At 45.4% G+C, this 18,506-nt stretch overlaps 1 protein-coding gene across 5 annotated transcripts in view; it reads left to right on the plus strand.

Annotated features, from left to right (window-relative positions):
- ccser2b (coiled-coil serine-rich protein 2b) overlaps window positions 1-11,357 on the plus strand; it is a 62,626-nt gene extending 51,269 nt beyond the window's left edge. For 2 of the 5 annotated variants that reach the window (XM_026928106.3, XM_053238598.1), the window contains exons 8-10: window positions 691-777; window positions 1,412-1,513; window positions 9,810-11,357. In XM_026928106.3, the coding sequence (XP_026783907.3) occupies window positions 691-777; window positions 1,412-1,513; window positions 9,810-10,505 (885 nt within the window). In that variant the 3' untranslated portion in view covers window positions 10,506-11,357. Of the gene's footprint in view, window positions 1-690; window positions 778-1,411; window positions 1,514-2,197; window positions 3,361-5,538; window positions 5,642-6,751; window positions 6,792-9,809 lie in introns of those variants that run through there. The other 3 variants (XM_026928107.3, XM_026928108.3, XM_053238599.1) reach the window with 3 other exon arrangements.
- The last annotated feature ends 7,149 nt before the right edge of the window (window positions 11,358-18,506 follow it).

Raw genomic sequence — 18,506 nt, forward strand, 5'->3', positions numbered from 1 at the left:
GTGTCTGGGAGAGATTACACAAAAGTTTGAGTATCAAATTGTTTTAGTGGCTTCCAAAATGAATTGCACAAAGATTGAGCATTGCAGTGAGTTCCTAAATTAATCCTGAATGCTGGTGAATAATGAATTTAGTACGTGCAAAAATAACAGTGAGAAGAAGCGAAACAGCAAGTGGAAGTAGATCACACAGAGTGACACACCCCCTAGATCTGATCTGATGTTTTTCACACGCATTTCTCAGTGAAGGTGCGTGTCAAATACAGCTGTGGATGTAATGAATGTGAAGGTGGATTATTTACTCTTTCATCCTTTTTTTAGCCCCAAAATATAATTGGAAGAGAAGAGAGAGATTAAAAGTCGATAAAATAAACACGCATTGTTTACATTATCAGAGTCCAGGTTACACAAAACGGCAGGCGACAGAACTTTCCTGCAGCTTTTCTGTTTGGTATTTGGAGGAAACAGGAGATGAACCCAGCTGACGGACTTCAAACACTGACTGCGCTTTCGCACCTATTAGTCGTGTGTTAATGATCTAACTCACACTGATACAGGACGAGATGGTGATGGTGAAGGAACACAATGTCTCAACAGCATGAAGTGGATCTGTGATGATTTGGGTTGAGCTCCTGTGTGTGTGTGTGTGTGTGTGTGTGTGTGTGTGTTCTGATCACCTCACTGATGTTCCAGGTGGACGAGCTGTTGAAGGAGGTGCAGAAGCTAAGAGAAGAGCTCCGAGGGAAAGACGTACTGATTTCGAAACTCACTCAGCAGCTGGTACATGGCTTCATTTCTCACGCTTCCAACAGAGTTATCAAACTCCTAAACATGATTTATATTTCATTGTTTACGTTGTTATTGTTATTGCTAGCACAGTTACAGTGGCATTTATTAGGAGAAACTTCTTTCCTCACTCACTTCTCATCTTCTAGCGTCATATTTCTGAGAAATCCAGAGTAGAAGTAGCAGAGACATTGGAGCAAATGCTGGACTCAAAATCCCAGAATGCAATGCAGCTTGGCTAGTTAGTGATGTACGAGATGATGAGCGTGATGGCGTTGACGCACAGTTTCAAATCTGCACCTGCAACTAAATAATGAAATAATGGAATAACACACTCCGTGTCATGCTGTTACAGGAAAATCAGTTACAGTTAACAGCATGAAGTTGATCATTTTCCTGTAACAGCACGTCCCCAAGTCTTTTATTCCTGACATCAATTTAGCAACAGTTACAAGGTTTTATTTATTAAAGATCGACACATCATATTTTTTATCCATGTATATTTACATTTAATGTTTGCTACATTTTAATGTTTAAATGTTTAAAGTTATAGCTTTACCTCTGACTGATACAAAGTGCTGACACTGGAGACTCCTTCCATAAATGTTTTATTTGTCTTGTTGAACAGTCAGCTCCTGTAGAGGTGACACCGTGCCTCTGCCAGCAGGGGGAGCTGCAGAGACGAGAGCATCAGGACAAGAGCACTCAGACCCCATGGAGAGCGCAGAATGTGAGTACACGGTTCCTAAAGCATCCTCACTTCCCTCAGGGAGAGATTTCAAACTGCTCATGGAATAATCAGCGGAGAAATGAGACGTTTTGGTCAATCAGTTTTCAGATTTTTGGGTAAATCACATCTATAACTATACCGTTTTTGTCTTTTCGCAATCACCTCATTTCTTAAATTTATCAACTTTGGAGAAGGCTTTAAGCTCCGCCCACTTCACAACCATGTCGTGTCATACATCCCTGAAAAACGCTGACTAGAGTGAAAAATCACACTGTATTTTAAAATTTTCAAAATATATTCAGAGCCAAATGTCTGAGTTTGTAGATGAACTGCATTCATGACATTTTGCCTGATTAGAAAGACAAATTGCTGATTATTGTTGGATTCTGAATAAATTATAGTCTGGAAAATGGCATCAAATATGTTTAAGAACAGTGCATGATGTTTTCTTGATTAAACAAAGTCTTTCTCTCTGATTAGCATCTTCACACAATTCAATTCTAATAGAGAAAAAAATTAATCAATTTATCCTGTCATGTGTAGCATCTGACTTCAATATGTTTTATAATAATAATAAACTCAGATAAACTCCGCCCTCGTGTGCGTAACTCTCACGTAACTTCTGAATAACGCTTAACTCTGGAGTTACGCCTGAGCTCTGAGTGCTGGCGTGTGTGATTTCAGGTTAAATCCTCGCTGTGTGAGCGTAACTCTAGTCTACAGCTCCTGCAGAAGTCAGACTTTGGGACTGCTGTGTCTCAGAGGTTTAGGTTCTGCTCTCCTGATCAGAAGGTGGTGAGTTCAGTGCCTCTGACCTCAGCTTCCTAACAAGCTAGGATGTGTGAAGAAAAGAATTTCCCTGTACTCTACTAGTATATGTGACTGTAAAGGCTGTGTTGTTGTTCTTTCTTTTTTTTTTTTAGAAGTGTTCTCTCTTTATCTTACAAAGTGACTTCCACACACACACATCCATTCTTCATGTTCATGGCATCCAGAAGCCTGCTGAAGTCTGGAGCTTTTATTATCACCTGATACTCAAAATTCTGCTAATAATTCTCTTGTGTCTGAGTGGTCCTCATCCTTCTCCTCTTATAGACGGTTCTGCGCTGTGTTTGTAGCAGATAAAGAACTTTTCTCAGCAATAATAGAGAAGGTGATTTGAGGGCACTGGTGTCCATCGCTGTGTTCTGAGACTGCAGCTCTGAGGAGCGAACACAGAAGATGAGCGATCCGCTGTGTGTCTCAGAGTGGAGAGACAAACTCAGCGTTTAATCACAGAATTACACTGCAGCATCAAGGCCAGGTTTCTCTCTCTCACTGCTCACATATATTCATCTTCTGCTGCAGAAGAAAGGCATTATGGGTAGTGCTAGGCTGAAGTGGGAGAGTGGGTGACATTGCTTTTGTTTTACATCCCCCTGTTTATCCTGAGCTATATGAGCTAATAATGGTACTGGTCATGGAGAGAGAGAGAGAGAGTGAGAGAGAGATGAAGAGAGAGTTTAAAGCTACTACAGGAGGTAATTGCCAGCTACATTACCAGAAATCTACATGAAAGTAAATACTGAATTCACCATGTGTTCTATAAAAAGCAGCTGCCAGCATTCCGGGGATAGACTCCGGATCCACCGTCATCCTGACCGGGATAAAGCACTCACTGAAGATGAATGAAAGATATTACTGGATTAAATCAGTGAAAATCCATGCTGAATCTTCAACGGCATCAAAGATTTATTTTATAATGAAATTCTAACTTAAATTTCTTTCGTGTTCACTTTGGTTAAGGGTTTCCTTCATTACCCACAATGCCGTGCTGATAGTGTTGTAGTGGGATTTAGCCCTCACTTCTTCTCTACATAAAGAGAGTGATGCAGCGGCACTTTAGTCCTTTACTCTGTCTGGGTCGTGTGGAGCGTGTGGGTCGTGTGGAGCGTGTGGAGCGTGTGGGTCGTGTGGAGCGTCAGGGGCGTGTGGAGCGTGTGGGTCGTGTGGAGCGTCAGGGTCGTGTGGAGCGTCAGGGTCGTGTGGAGCGTGTGGGTCGTGTGGAGCGTGTGGAGCGTCAGGGTCGTGTGGAGCGTAAGGGTCGTGTGGGTCGTGTGGAGCGTCAGGGGCGTGTGGAGCGTGTGGGTCGTGTGGAGCGTGTGGAGCGTGTGGGTCGTGTGGAGCGTGTGGAGCGTGTGGGTCGTGTGGAGCGTCAGGGGCGTGTGGAGCGTGTGGGTCGTGTGGAGCGTGTGGAGCGTCAGGGTCGTGTGGAGCGTGTGGAGCGTCAGGGTCGTGTGAAGCGTGTGGAGCGTGTGGGTCGTGTGGAGCGTGTGGGTCGTGTGGAGCGTGTGGGTCGTGTGGAGCGTCAGGGACGTGTGGAGCGTGTGGGTCGTGTGGAGTGTCGTGGAGCGTGTGGAGTGTGTGGGTCGTGTGGAGTGTCGTGGAGCGTGTGGAGCGTGTGGAGCGTCAGGGTCGTGTGGAGCGTGTGGGTCGTGTGGAGTGTCAGGGTCGTGTGGAGCGTGTGGAGTGTGTGGGTCGTGTGGAGCGTGTGGAGCGTCAGGGGCGTGTGGAGCGTCAGGGGCGTGTGGGTCGTGTGGAGCGTAAGGGTCGTGTGGAGCGTGTGGAGCGTAAGGGTCGTGTGGAGCGTGTGGGTCGTGTGGAGCGTGTGGGTCGTGTGGAGCGTGTGGAGCGTCAGGGGCGTGTGGAGCGTGTGGGTCGTGTGGAGCGTGTGGGTCGTGTGGAGCGTGTGGGTCGTGTGGAGCGTGAGGAGCGTGTGGAGCGTCAGGGTCGTGTGGAGCGTCAGGAGCGTGTGGAGCGTCAGGGTCGTGTGGAGCGTAAGGGTCGTGTGGAGCGTGTGGGTCGTGTGGAGCGTGTGGGTCGTGTGGAGCGTCAGGGTCGTGTGGAGCGTCAGGGTCGTGTGGAGCGTGTGGGTCGTGTGGAGCGTGTGGGTCGTGTGGAGCGTGTGGGTCGTGTGGAGCGTGTGGAGCGTCAGGGGCGTGTGGAGCGTGTGGGTCGTGTGGAGCGTCAGGGGCGTGTGGAGTGTGTGGGTCGTGTGGAGCGTGTGGAGCGTCAGGGTCGTGTGGAGCGTGTGGGTCGTGTGGAGCGTTTGGAGCGTCAGGGTCGTGTGGAGCGTCAGGGTTGTGTGGTTGGTTGTTGCATCTCTGACTCATCTCCTCTTTAGCTGCTCACTGACTTTAGGTGGACGGTCTCCTCGAGGCATAGTCACGGTTCTGACACGTTCTTTACAGTTTTAATAACAGATTTTATGTCGAGTTTGATTTTTTTTTTTCAAAAATTGTACTGATTGCTTCTTGATCTTCATGATGGTGCTGTGTTTAGGTATTTTCTCTAGCACAGTCTGGGTTCTTCCAAGAACAGGAGTATTTATACTGAGATCATTTGACACTTTATTTGCACACTGAACCAGGACTAATTTAGGGGTGAATACTTATGCAGTTCTAACTTTTTTAATCTTTTTTTTATTTATGATTACACTGCAGTGCTATTTAATATGTTATTGTTTCTATAGTAACAGCTCATTCACAGGGACTTGTACAGCGGACGCTCCATGTAAACGGATTAAAAATTGTTGATATGATTTTTCTATAAGGAGATGTTTATTTATTTAACATTTATGGAAGGAGTCTCCAGTGTCAGCGCTTTGTTACAGTCAGAGTTGTAACTAAGTTTTCCGACGTCTTCAGGACAGAGGAGTTTACGCTTCTTTGCGGTTTCTTAGTAACATGACAAGCTGTGTTTTTTGTCTTATTAGCTTGAAGAGAGAGAGTAAAGAGAGGCTGGTGAGGGAACGAGTGTTTGTTGCTATAACGTAAGCGACAGCAGGAACTCACTCGTTTCATAGGACATGAATTGTAACTATAAACTATGAATTCTCATTAATGCAACATATTTGAGTGGAGGGAGCAGACACTGTGCGAGAGGTGTGTGTGTGTGTGTGTGTGTGTGTGTGTGTGTGTGTGTGTGTGTGTGTGTGTGAGTGTGTGATAGTGGGTCAGTGTGTATCTCTCTGTATCTCTGTACAGGATATTCTTCCTCCTCCTCCTCCTCCTCCTCCTCCTCCTCTCTCTCCGAGGCGGATGCAGCAGGGGACTGGCCGTGTGTGTGTCCCGCTCCACTACCATCGGAGTGAGTTTCTCTTAAACCCTCTCGCCAAACTGCCCCTGCATCTGCCCCTGTCCCCAAAATACCCCCCACATGCCTGCGTCACCCTGTGGATCACCCTGTGTCTATCCGCACACACGACCACGCCTGCTCCATCCCTCTCTCTCTCTCCCTCTCTCTCTCTCTCCATCTCTCACGCCTTTCTGCCTTTTCATGTTTCTCTTGGTGTGTGTAGTGAGGACACACACATCTGGTTATAATGCAGTGATGATTTTACTTTTATTTTATTCGCATTCTCACTGAGACGAATCAGCTCCTCCTCTCTCCCTTCTCTTCTCCATCTCTCCATCTCTCTCTGTCTCTGATACACAGCTGCATTGTCCCTACACCTTCCATTATCACCTGTGATCAGACATGATTTTTTTGTCAGGAAATAAACAAATCTGTCTTCGTCTCTCACCAGATTTTACTGACAAAAATGCCAGCCATGACAGCTTTTATAAAATAATGATTGGAGAAATGAATAAAAACTCACATCCTCCTCCTCTCTCTCAGACTGGATTAAAGAGTAACATGCTGTGAGACAGAAGGAGCTCACACACACACACACACACATTACATTACAGAATGTGTGTCTTCATGTGTAAGAGACAGGCAGCGGTAGCGTGGACACACACTAAACCTGATTTCAGTACTCATGTAAGATTCTTACTGTGAGGATGGAACAGTGTTCTCATTCCCTATGGCCACACACACACACACACACACACACACACACACTCGCACACACACACACACACACTCTGTTGCATACACACATTATCTCAGTGTGCTAGATCTTCCCACACACTCCAGTGGAGCTCTGAGGTGATGTAAGCGGCTGGTTAAACTCGGCCTCTTTCTCTCCGTCTGTTTTGATGCTTGTTTGTGTTTTACGCGCTGGCATGAAGTGCATGAAGCCTCTGGCTCTGTGAGTGATGCTGAGCCCTGATAAATACTCAGGTTTTGTGTGTGTGTGTGTGTGTGTGTGTGTGTGTGTGTGTGTGTGTGTGTGTGTGTGTGTGTGTGTGAGACTGACGGAGCTCTCCTCTCCTTGTCTCTCCCTCTGCCTCTCCCACACTGCCCCTGGCTCAGGAGTGGAGGAGTTAGTGCATTACTTCACAGATACAGCGTGGTACAGTACTTTACTCTAAAATACCCCCTCTCCATCCCACTTGTCTGTCCATCTGTCTCTCTGTCTGTCTTTCTTTCCCAGTATCTCTCTTTGTCTGTCTGTCTGTCTGTCTCTCTGTCTGTCTTTCCTTCCCAGTATCTCTCTTTGTCTGTCTGTCTGTCTGTCTCTCTGTCTGTCTTTCCTTCCCAGTATCTCTCTTTGTCTGTCTGTCTGTCTGTCTCTCTGTCTGTCTTTCCTTCCCAGTATCTCTCTTTGTCTGTCTGTCTGTCTCTCTGTCTGTCTTTCCTTCCCAGTATCTCTCTTTGTCTGTCTGTCTGTCTCTTTGTCTGTCTTTCTTTCCCAGTATCTCTCTTTGTCTGTCTGTCTGTCTCTCTGTCTGTCTTTCTTTCCCAGTATCTTTCTCTGTCTCTTTACCAGTGTTTTTCTCTCTCTGTGCCTTGTCTTTCTGGCTCTCTCACTTTTTTTTTTAAATCCTAACACTAACGCCAACACCATAATTAACACTAACGCTCTCAGTAACAGGAGGTGGTGAGACTTATGTAATAATTTTTGATTCTTCTGTATTTAAGAGCTAAAAATAGTTTTTACATGATAATGGTAAAGAGTAAAACAGCATTTCCTCTAGAGGTTCCCTTTTAATCTTCACTAAAGAGGTTTGGACAAATTTGATATCACACACATTATTTTATTATCTAGGGTTATTCAAATGAAGTCTGTCCTAACGATGATCAGTGAAGAAACGATTAGACGATGTGTGTAACCGTGGTCCGTAGAGAGCTAATGGTACTACCTGAGAGACGTGATGTTCTCACCCCAGTGCCTTCATGTCATTTCTGTGTGTATTAATGATGACGGCAGTGTGATAAGCTCTCTGTCTCACGCGTGACCTCGCTCTGCAGCTGGAACACACCAGTCACCTTAACATCCTCTCTACTCAAACTTTAATCATGCGTCAGTGCCTCGGTCCCGATGTGAAGAGGGACTTGATGCTGCATTTGTATTCTTATTCTAATTATTATTTAAAGCGTGTGTGGAAATTTCCAGAGAGACCGCGTTGTCATTATTCAAATATTTTCACAGTCAGTTTGTATAGGATTGAATTAAATGGAGATTAGGATGAGGCCGTCCTGGCGTGCATTTCAGGTGGGTGTGGCTTTGAATACGCCTGATATTTTGGAAGTTCTGGATATTGAGGCGTTTCCCATTTTAAACTTTGTCTTTTTGATTACTCACTTCCTCACATGTGATTTTCCCCTTTTATGGCTTTTTTTTATTTGCATCCTTCGAGAATTTGCACCTCTTTCTTCATGCTTTTGTCTCCTCTCTCTCTCTCTCTCTCTCTCTCTGTTTTTTCTCTCCTTCTCTCTTACTCTTTCTCTGAAACAGTTCACGTTTTGTCCACTGCTGGGTCCTAAACACTAACAGGCCTCCATTAATTATTTAGGACGTGCCACTATGAGGTAGTTGCCTCTTCTTTGCTGTTTTGGTCCTCAAAGTAAAAACTTTCGGTGAGGAGTCTCAGATTGGCTGCTCCAGCACCGGGTCATGCCCTGCCATGTGGATGACTGCTCTCGTCCCCTTTCCCCTCTGTCTCCCTGACTTTTTGAATCTGTGGGAATGAAAAAAAAATGTATTTTTAAGGTCCTAGCCTTAGGCCAGAGGCAAATATTGACAGGTGGAGAGGGAGGTGAAAGCAATCGATGCAGTGAGCATCATGAAAGTACTACCTTGTTTATTATATGGAAGAAGACAATGGAGGTAAAACCAGCAGGTGGCGCTGTGAGCCAGAATATCCACTTCTTGTTGTTAGTGAACTCAATCTGCTCCATCTAGCCTCCTGCAACATGGGAGCTTGAAGCCAGAAACCTCAACCTGACTGTCCAACAGTCCACTAAGATCTCGATATGATAACATTCAGATTCAGTTCAGTTCCATTTCACGCCCTAATATCTCCCAGTGTAGTCGAGAGTGAAACAGGGTCGGTTTGGACATCAAGCAGACCTTAAAGAAAAGCTATGTGAAAAGCAGAAACCACATCAAAAGCTCCACTCCACAATAGCACCCGGAGAGCCGTCCACTGCCGACGAGAGCATCACACAGAATAATTCTCTTTGAGGCAGCCATGATAGACGGACTCACGCCGGCGTATGTGGTCTGCTCCTGACTGCTGCTTGTGTAATCTTTGTGCAAGTGGCTCTGTGCCTGGCACCAGCCTGCTTTCAGGCTCTCTCTCACCCCTCGGCTGATTCGCGTGAACCTGTCAAAGCTAACACTCGGTGTCGTATTCTTAACATGTCAGCTGAAGAGGTGTGCTGGTGTGCTGAACGCTGTGTGCAGAGCTTTGATTGTGACCTCGTACCCTCGCGTGGAAGCCCACATCACTGTTAATAATTGCAGCGCTGTTGAGTTTCCCTCAGCCCTGCCAACATCGCTTACACTCTGGGAATCAGTCATTTTGTGGACGGTGCTTCTTCTTTAAAGTCCCCATGAAATCAAAAGTGGTGTTTTAGAGCTTTTTGTATGAGTCTCTTTGTGCTGTAGACACAAATAAAACAGTGTGTATTAGTGTATAAATTCTGTTTAATTCTTCAGGACCGACATCGTGACAAACGACCCCTGGCCTGGTAGCGATCTGAGGCGTGGTTATGCTAGATATGCTAGGATGCCGAACATATCAGAGTCGCGATTTCAGTGAGAAATCCTACACATCTGAAAACAAGCTCTGTTTGAACTTCTTATTTAGTCTCTTTGCTAAGGCACAGTTTAGGTTTTAGGGATGTGTGGCGTATCTCAAATACTACTGGCTGTTCTGGAAATCAGTAAAAGCTAAAAATACATTAGCATACAGGGACCTGAACGTAAAAACAGAACAGCTTTTTCATTAGGTGAATGTTCTGTCCATCTATGAAGACTTTTTTGTTTTGTTTTTCCTGGAATATGCAGTGGCACAATTAGACCTGTTAGAAAATCATTTTATTATTTATAATAAATTCTGTTCTTTTTCCCCTCCTCCCTCAGCCTCAGATACTACAGCCTTCCCAGCCCTCGGCCAGCGAGCACAACAAATTGGCAAGACCATCACTCCAAGCCCTCTCAGAGGCCCCCAGTGACCATGTGGATGCCCAGCCTGGTGATGGTCCAGTGAAGCCCCAGTCCTGCACTGTAGTTTTACCCGTTTCTGCCACCAGTAATGCCACGCTTCCTTCCTCTGTGCCCGCGACTGCGCCCGCTGGTAGTGCCGCTGCTGCCTCTTTATCCTCCAGCACTCTGAGCTCAGATAATCTCATCCTCCTCCCAAACACCCGTCTCCGAATTGATGAGTCACACAGCCCCAGGGCTCATGTTAGTAACTACGTCCAGCTGAGGAGGACGAATCTACAGCTCGGTGACCTTCACACACTCAGCAGAGACAGGAAAGCTCCTGTGCTTATGAAACCCAGAGGAGCCGAGCAGGTCGGCTTAGGACGAGGATTGCGAGGTGCATCTGGTGCTCACCCGGGTTTCAGCGGTCCATCCAGGTCCAGACATCTGCCCCCTCCATCCCGTGGCCTGCCCTGCATCAGCTCAGCATCACAGTCCAGTCTAATTCCATCAACACACAGCTCAGGCATCAGAATGATCTCAGCTCATAGAGACGAGGAGATCAGCTCTGTCCGGGCTCAAGATCTGTCCAATGCCTATAACTCTCGCCTCCCTAAGCCAAAGAGCCATTAACCCTTTCCCTCTGCTCCGCTGTTCTTCTCCTCCTCCTCTACAGCTCTGCTCAGGGCATCAGGCTCCACACTCCACGGCTCCCCTCGGCCAGGTTTCCAGCTCTAAAAGCCTGCTGATCTCTGAGCTCGTATTTATCAAAAAGCACCTGATCTGCCCAGGCTCTATACTTAACACACGCAGTTAAGGGCAGATCTCAGTGTTATCAGTGCATTAGGAGTTCATCAAAAAACTACTGGCATAAAGTAGAAAAAAAAATTGAGAATCACTCTAACATAGGGAGATCACAATTTAAAATCCCGCTGATGTGGCCAGGAGTCTAGAGAGTGTAATTAGCTGTGCTGTCTGAGTGGGAGGGGCTTTACTCTATCACCTGGCAATCACAATGACACTATCCAATCGTGAGCTCATGTAGGGCAGATAGCACTTTCAAGTGATGAAGCATGAGTAGCAGTTCGAAACGAGATAGTCTGAAAAATTCTAAAAGAAAAAGAAAGCAGCCTACTCAGTTCCCACTGTCTGTACCAAGAGAAAGCTAAACACACACTCACAAGCCTTGAGTAAAAATCCTATTTATTCAGTGTATTATATTTTGAAAGGCTATCGACAATCCCATTATTGCCTTTAAATCTTCACAATGCTAATAAATTAAACTGGAGTTAACATTTGACCTGAAAGCTCTATTCTGATTAGTGCAGAAAAGAAACAAGACAGTAATGACAGTCTATAAGAGCTTGATGTTTTCCACATTACTACACACTAAAAACTCCACTCAGCATCGTCGTAAACCTGCTAATGGATCGAACACTTGGTAGTTTGATGGTCAGCTTGTTTTTTTTTTTTTTATTAATGTAATAGATATGCGCTGTGTGTGAAGGTCAGCCGCTGTTGGACACGTGTGTAAGTGTTGTGTAGAAGTCCATTCTGTCAGCTGCGTGAAATCATCCTGTGTTGCCCTTTAAAAAGAACAGCATACGTCTTCTACTGTGTTGATCAGATTGTTCCCCTGTCTCGGGTAGAGTGAGGCGGTGTGATCTGTTCCTGTAATAACTGACTGGTTAATCAGCGCAGTACTTTTCTTGTCCTCCTACAGCAACGTTCACTCTTTTTCAGGTTCGAGTGAGTGTGTTCACTCTCGGTTGCTTCATTATGTACTCAGTGGTGCACATGATCTACCCCAACATGTCCACCTTCTTCATCAAAACGAGAACGTTCCCCTGATCTGCAGTAGAGTTTATTCAGAATGGAAGGAGAGGAGAGCTGCTCTCAGATCAGCTTCAGAGTAGAGCAGAGTAGCTGCAGTAACGCTGTGGACCGAGTTTCCTGCCATTTTCCCTTCTTCCTAAAGATCCTCCCTCAGTGTGTCGTGTAGATAGTGAGTGAGTGAGTGAGTGAGTGGGTGAGTGAGTGGGTGGGTGAGTGAGTGAGTGGGTGGGTGAGTGGGTGGGTGAGTGAGTGAGTGGGTGGGCGGGTGAGTGAGTGGGTGGGTGAGTGAGTGGGTGAGTGAGTGGGTGGGTGGGTGAGTGAGTGGGTGGGTGGGTGAGTGGGTGGGTGGGTGAGTGAGTGGGTGGGTGGGTGAGTGAGTGGGTGGATGAGTGTGTGAGTGAGTGAGTGAGTGGGTGGGTGAGTGAGTGGGTGAGTGAGTGGGTGAGTGAGTGGGTGGGTGAGTGAGTGATTGGGTGGGTGAGTGAGTGGGTGGGTGAGTGAGTGATTGGGTGAGTGAGTGAGTGGGTGGGTGAGTGAGTGGGTGGGTGAGTGAGTGAGTGGGTGGGTGAGTGAGTGAGTGGGTGGGTGGGTGGGTGAGTGAGTGAGTGAGTGAGTGGGTGAGTGGGTGGGTGGGTGGTGAGTGAGTGGGTGGGTGGGTGGTGAGTGAGTGAGTGAGTGGGTGAGTGAGTGGGTGGGTGGTGAGTGAGTGGGTGGGTGAGTGGGTGGGTGGGTGGGTGAGTGAGTGATTGGGTGGGTGAGTGAGTGGGTGGGTGAGTGAGTGATTGAGTGAGTGAGTGGGTGGGTGGGTGGGTGAGTGATTGGGTGAGTGAGTGATTGGGTGAGTGAGTGAGTGGGTGGGTGGGTGGGTGAGTGAGTGAGTGAGTGGGTGGGTGAGTGGGTGGGTGAGTGAGTGATTGGGTGAGTGAGTGGGTGAGTGATTGGGTGAGTGAGTGATTGGGTGAGTGAGTGAGTGGGTGGGTGAGTGAGTGAGTGGGTGGGTGGGTGAGTGAGTGAGTGAGTGAGTGGGTGGGTGAGTGGGTGGGTGAGTGAGTGGGTGGGTGAGTGGGTGGGTGAGTGAGTGAGTGGGTGGGTGGGTGAGTGAGTGGGTGGATGAGTGTGTGAGTGAGTGAGTGAGTGGGTGGGTGAGTGAGTGGGTGAGTGGGTGGGTGAGTGAGTGATTGGGTGGGTGAGTGAGTGGGTGGGTGAGTGAGTGATTGGGTGAGTGAGTGAGTGGGTGGGTGAGTGAGTGGGTGGGTGAGTGAGTGGGTGGGTGGGTGAGTGAGTGGGTGGGTGAGTGAGTGAGTGGGTGAGTGGGTGGGTGGGTGTTGAGTGAGTGAGTGAGTGGGTGAGTGAGTGGGTGGGTGGTGAGTGAGTGGGTGGGTGAGTGGGTGGGTGGGTGGTTGAGTGAGTGATTGGGTGAGTGAGTGAGTGGGTGGGTGAGTGAGTGGGTGGGTGAGTGAGTGAGTGAGTGGGTGGGTGGTTGGGTGAGTGATTGGGTGAGTGAGTGATTGGGTGAGTGAGTGAGTGGGTGGGTGGGTGAGTGAGTGAGTGAGTGGGTGGGTGAGTGAGTGATTGGGTGAGTGAGTGGGTGAGTGGGTGGGTGAGTGAGTGATTGGGTGAGTGAGTGGGTGAGTGATTGGGTGAGTAAGTGATTGGGTGAGTGAGTGAGTGGGTGGGTGGGTGGGTGAGTGAGTGAGTGAGTGGGTGGGTGGGTGGGTGGGTGGGTGATTGGGTGAGTAAGTGATTGGGTGAGTGAGTGGGTGATTGGGTGAGTGGGTGGGTGAGTGAGTGAGTGAGTGGGTGGGTGGGTGGGTGAGTGAGTGAGTGAGTGGGTCAGTGCACACTGCACACACAATACACACGCTCTACATGCTCTACACACACACTCTGTACACATGCTATACACGCGTTCTACACACGCTCTACACACACACTCTGTACACATTCTACACACAACTTCCAAGCTTTCTATGCAAGATTTTATTTAGTTGAGCTTCCTGGAGTATGTCTCATGCTATGAGTGTGTTATTTATACACCACAGCACTGCACACGCACACAAACAGCTTATTCATTAATGTAAATATAAATGGATAAAAAGATGACATTAATAAATAAAAAGTTGTAATTGTTTATGTTGCCGTGGAATAAGAGGAATAAAACACTCGAGATGTGTTGTTATAGGAAAATAATGTCAGGGTAGTAACAGTGACTCCACTTCATCACACCACACTGTCGTTGATTATTTTCCTATAACAGCACCACACACAGTGTTTTATTCTGTACTTACACAGTCTGTTTCTATGACATGACTTTTCATCTCTCCTCTCTCTCTAAAACTCTTCTGAAAGAGACGGGAGTCTGAATCCGGCGTGACGTCCACGTCTGAGGATCGAACGCAGTTCAGACTGACACCAGCTGTGATGCGGAAGCGCTCGTGATTTTCCTAATTACTGAAACTCAGGAGTACAGAGCCGTCTGTCAGTGTGCGCCTCGGCGAGCGCAGATTAAATCCCCTCACTGTATTCCTCAAAGCCTGCTGTAGGAGCACCCCACCTCCAAAACACTGCTAACACTACAACACACACACACACACACACACACGCAGAGCATCTTCCTGCTCTGTCTTAAAGAGGTGAAGTGGCCTGAAGTGTGTGAGGATCCTGAAGTGTGTGTAGATAGTGTGTGTTGATTGCAGTGGAAGAGAATGAGCTAATTGTGGTGCTATAGTGAGAACACACACACACGATAAACACTTTTTCACTTAAACAGAAAAGGAGAACGAACACAACGTTGGTGTGAAGATTTTACTGAATTGACTGAAAACCTGAACGTTCTTTTTTTTTTTTTTTGTTCGAATTTTCATTCAGAATCCTTGTTTTGTCTTTTTCTCTTTTCTCTCTCTCTTTTTTTAGTATTGTTTAGTATTTATTAGGCTTCAGTAAAGTGATTTTATCCTCACACCATGCTGCTGTTGAATTTTCGATTCTGATTGGTCAGAAGGTGTTCAGTAACATTCTCTGATTTTATATTAATGCACTTGTTCTAGTACGTTATAGTTTCTATAGTAACAGCTCATTCACAGGGACGTGTACAGCGTACGATCCACTGATAATAAAAGGATTAAAAATGTGTGTAATTGTTGATATTTTGTGAGGAGACGTTTATTTATTTAGTATTTATGGAAGGAGTCTCCAGTGTCAGCGCTTTGTAACAGTCAGAGGTAAAGCTGGAAGTTGAAGTTTTCCCACAGGACAGAGGAGTTTACGCAGCTTTGCGGTTTCTCAGTAACATGCGTAACAAGCTGCGTTTTTGTCTTATTAACTTCAAAAAGAAAAAAGAGATGCTGGTGAGATAAATGACTGTTTATAGCTGCTATAATGTAACTGACATTTTACTGACGTTCCACAACATTAAATGCAACTACAAATGGATAAAAAAAAAAAATGACATTCTTGAATGAAAATGTGAAGAGTGTCGAGCACAAGTGCCTAGTAATTGTTTTGAGGTTTATAATATAATAATAATTATAATTCACGGTTTTCCTGGTTTGACAGTTTGTCATGATTTTGGTGAGAAAATATTTACTGCTCGACTGAACGCTTTCCTGGTGATGTTTAGTTTCAGCTACTGCTTCAGACAGTTCCAGTAACTAACATCGGCATTTCATTGCTCATAAACTTTACTGAGGCTCCGCCCACGTATTCACGGTGTGTTGGGTCACTGAAAAGGATATTTTTCCAAACGACCCTCCAAGGTGGAGAATTAGCCTGTTGTGTGTGTTTAGCCTGTTGTGTGTGTTTAGCCTGTTGTGTGTGTTTAGCCTGTTGTGTGTGTTTAGCGTGTGTTATGAAGTTGTTGGACTCGACCGCTGGTCAGGTTTTGTTACTCTGTAATTTATTATTTGCAGTTTAATTTCTCTTTGCTTTATTATACACCCACAATTGAGCTATATATCCATGTATATATCCATACACACGTGGGTGGGGCCTTGGGTTTGGTGTGAACTTCACTTCTAATGCCACACACACACACACACACACACACACAGATGAACCACAGGTGGGCTGCATTTCGTCAGGTGCATATTAATAACCCCAGTACATGTTCCAGACTTTCTGTGTCTTCTCCTCATGTCTGATGTAAATGCTTATGATGCGAGCTTCACGTGTACTTTCGCTGCAGATGTGAAAGCGGCAGTAACGCCCGTGCTGTAGAACTGCGTAGTAATCGTCTCACGTTGGATTTATCTTCATAAAATGCATATATCACTCACTATATAACGTGATCTCATGGTATACACTACGTATTGTCTGACAATATCACTCAATAGTAACAACAAATATCAGCAAAACATACAAATAAACAAAATAATAACCGCAAAACGATCTGTCAGTATTAAAGTGTCGTCTGATATCTAACAGCATGTAATGGAACCATCATTTTACATCACACTGACACGTGGCAGGATGCTGTAAGATGAGTTTAGAGATTATCGCTATGAACTGACACGTGAAAGAAGTCGTAGAAGCTGCATGTTTCCCATTTCTCGCACAAACACTACTATTTTGTTCTGGCTGCGATTCCTTCACCTCGTGTGACTGTTAATGTTTGTTCTTAAAAGCTCAGTGGTCAATATTTCATCATCAGCTCCACATCTCCTTTAACATGTAATGTATTGAGTTGCTTTTCTTTGTGGATTGACTGATTTTTTTTTTTCTGTTTACACACTGGATCTTAAATTTGTGCAATAAGAGAACAGATCATGCAAACGATAAAAATTTGCACTGTAATGTATGACGTGTAATTTTGCTTAATTTATTGAATGTTAATTCTGACTCATTGTCACCGTGTACTGAATCAGGGAAGATCCGGGAGAGAGCGGTACGTTACGTACTCGGGGAAATGGAAGAGATACAAAGCTGTTTTTCTTTTTTTTTTTTTTTTGCCTCTGTGTCCTGATCCCTTGTCTTGAAATAAAGACAGAATCAAAACATACAGCTTCAGCCTTGCTCTTATTCGTGTGTGTGTTTGTGTGTGTGCGCGTGCATGTTGAACCCACTGACTCCGCACTGCTAATCCTGTTTGTGCTGCAGCCACGTGAAGTTCAGGCTTCTAATGAAAGCAGCGCCTGCATGAGTCCACCGCGTCCACATGAACCTGCATCAACACCTTCTTCAGCAGGACCCATTTAGACTGTTGCCATTGGTAACCATGTATTTCTTACATTTTCCATCAAAATGGACAGGCAAATTCCTTTCCCTCCTCTACAAGTGTTTTATCAATTATATGATCCATCCTCCATGAGCTCGCTGGAGCAGAGAGTTACGCCGTAGAGGAGGAAGGAACCGGACAGCTGGGACGCTGGAATTTAATATCTGCGCCTGAGCTCAATTATTAACCAGCTAAAATAAAGGGCTTAGGTTTATCAGACATGCAATTAACTTTATAAATCTCAGTTATTTCTTCTTTACATTTTAATTTAACCTGCCTGAGGGTTTGCAAAGCTTCGAGGATAAAAAGGTTTACAAAAGCATGTGAACTAGAAACATTGTGCGGACTTGACTGAGACATCAGCACCACTTACACACCTGAGTATAAACACCACGGTTTAACTGCAAAAAAACGCTTTCAACCAAACAGCTGTCAGGCATTACATCAAATTATTTATGCACAGTATGGTACTAAAATGCTTTAATAGCAGAAAAAGGCTAGTTTGGCATTTTAATAAACCATCTCCTTGTTTCCAGCACTTACTTACTGATGTTCTTGATTTTTTTTTTTTTTTTTTTGAGCATTATCATTTAGTGACAAAGACGCACATCTCAAGCTAAAGTTTCACTAACCGTAGCAAAAAGGAGTTTTAAGCTAAAATTACTCTTAAGTGTAATGAGTCCTTATACTGTGCCTTTATTTGAAATGTCAGACTGGGAAAGGCCAAATCTAATCTTACTTTTTAACAATTTTGTTTTAACATTTGAGAATTTAAGAATGCCTAGTTTTGTAACTGTGGTTCTGTGAACACAGACTCATCTGGAAACTTTCTTGTGGGTCACAAAGTCAACACAGAATATAGTATTTGATGGAAATTATGCTGTCATACAGTCAATGTTTCCCTGGAACCTTCTCACCAGGTTCCTGTCAGATTTACACTCCTTTTAAATGGCAGGAAATCCGATAATTAGTGTTCTGTTTCACCTGTCTTCACCTCCAGGGGTGTTTAATATCACCTGGATAACATATGCCACAATTTCTGATAACCCATTTCCAATAATCTCTTAGTTTCAGCAGACCCCAGGCAGCTGCCGCTGTCATCACCAGTCCTAGCAACTTAAAGTGGAGTTGGTATCTCACATAGCAGCCACCTGCGGCGCTAGAGAGAGGCTGAAGGGTAAAAGCAGTGAGGTTGAGTGCCGGTCCTCGGAAAGGCCCAGGGGTAAAACCCTATAACTGATAAATGATGTGATAATTCTGTAATTTTAGAGAAAGGAATGTTCATGTAAAACTGGAGAAAGCAGCGGAAACCCACGCAGACAGGGAGAGAAAATGTAACCGGAGCTCAGGATCGACCCGGGAACCCCGGGGCTGTGAGGAGACAACAGTTTAAAAGGGAGAAAAAACTTATAAGCAAAAAAAAACAGTATGGAAAGGAAACAAACAAACATGACTTACTAGGAGGGAAAAATAACAGGTTACACCATTTATTGGAACACAGGTTCAGTTGCTGTCCCATAAAACTGACCAGGAAGCGTGCTTTATTACACAGCATTACTGAGTTTGCTGGGTCCCAAAAACCCACG

This window comes from Pangasianodon hypophthalmus, chromosome 12 (assembly GCF_027358585.1).
Source record: "Pangasianodon hypophthalmus isolate fPanHyp1 chromosome 12, fPanHyp1.pri, whole genome shotgun sequence".
NCBI classification, from domain to species: Eukaryota; Metazoa; Chordata; class Actinopteri; order Siluriformes; family Pangasiidae; genus Pangasianodon; species Pangasianodon hypophthalmus.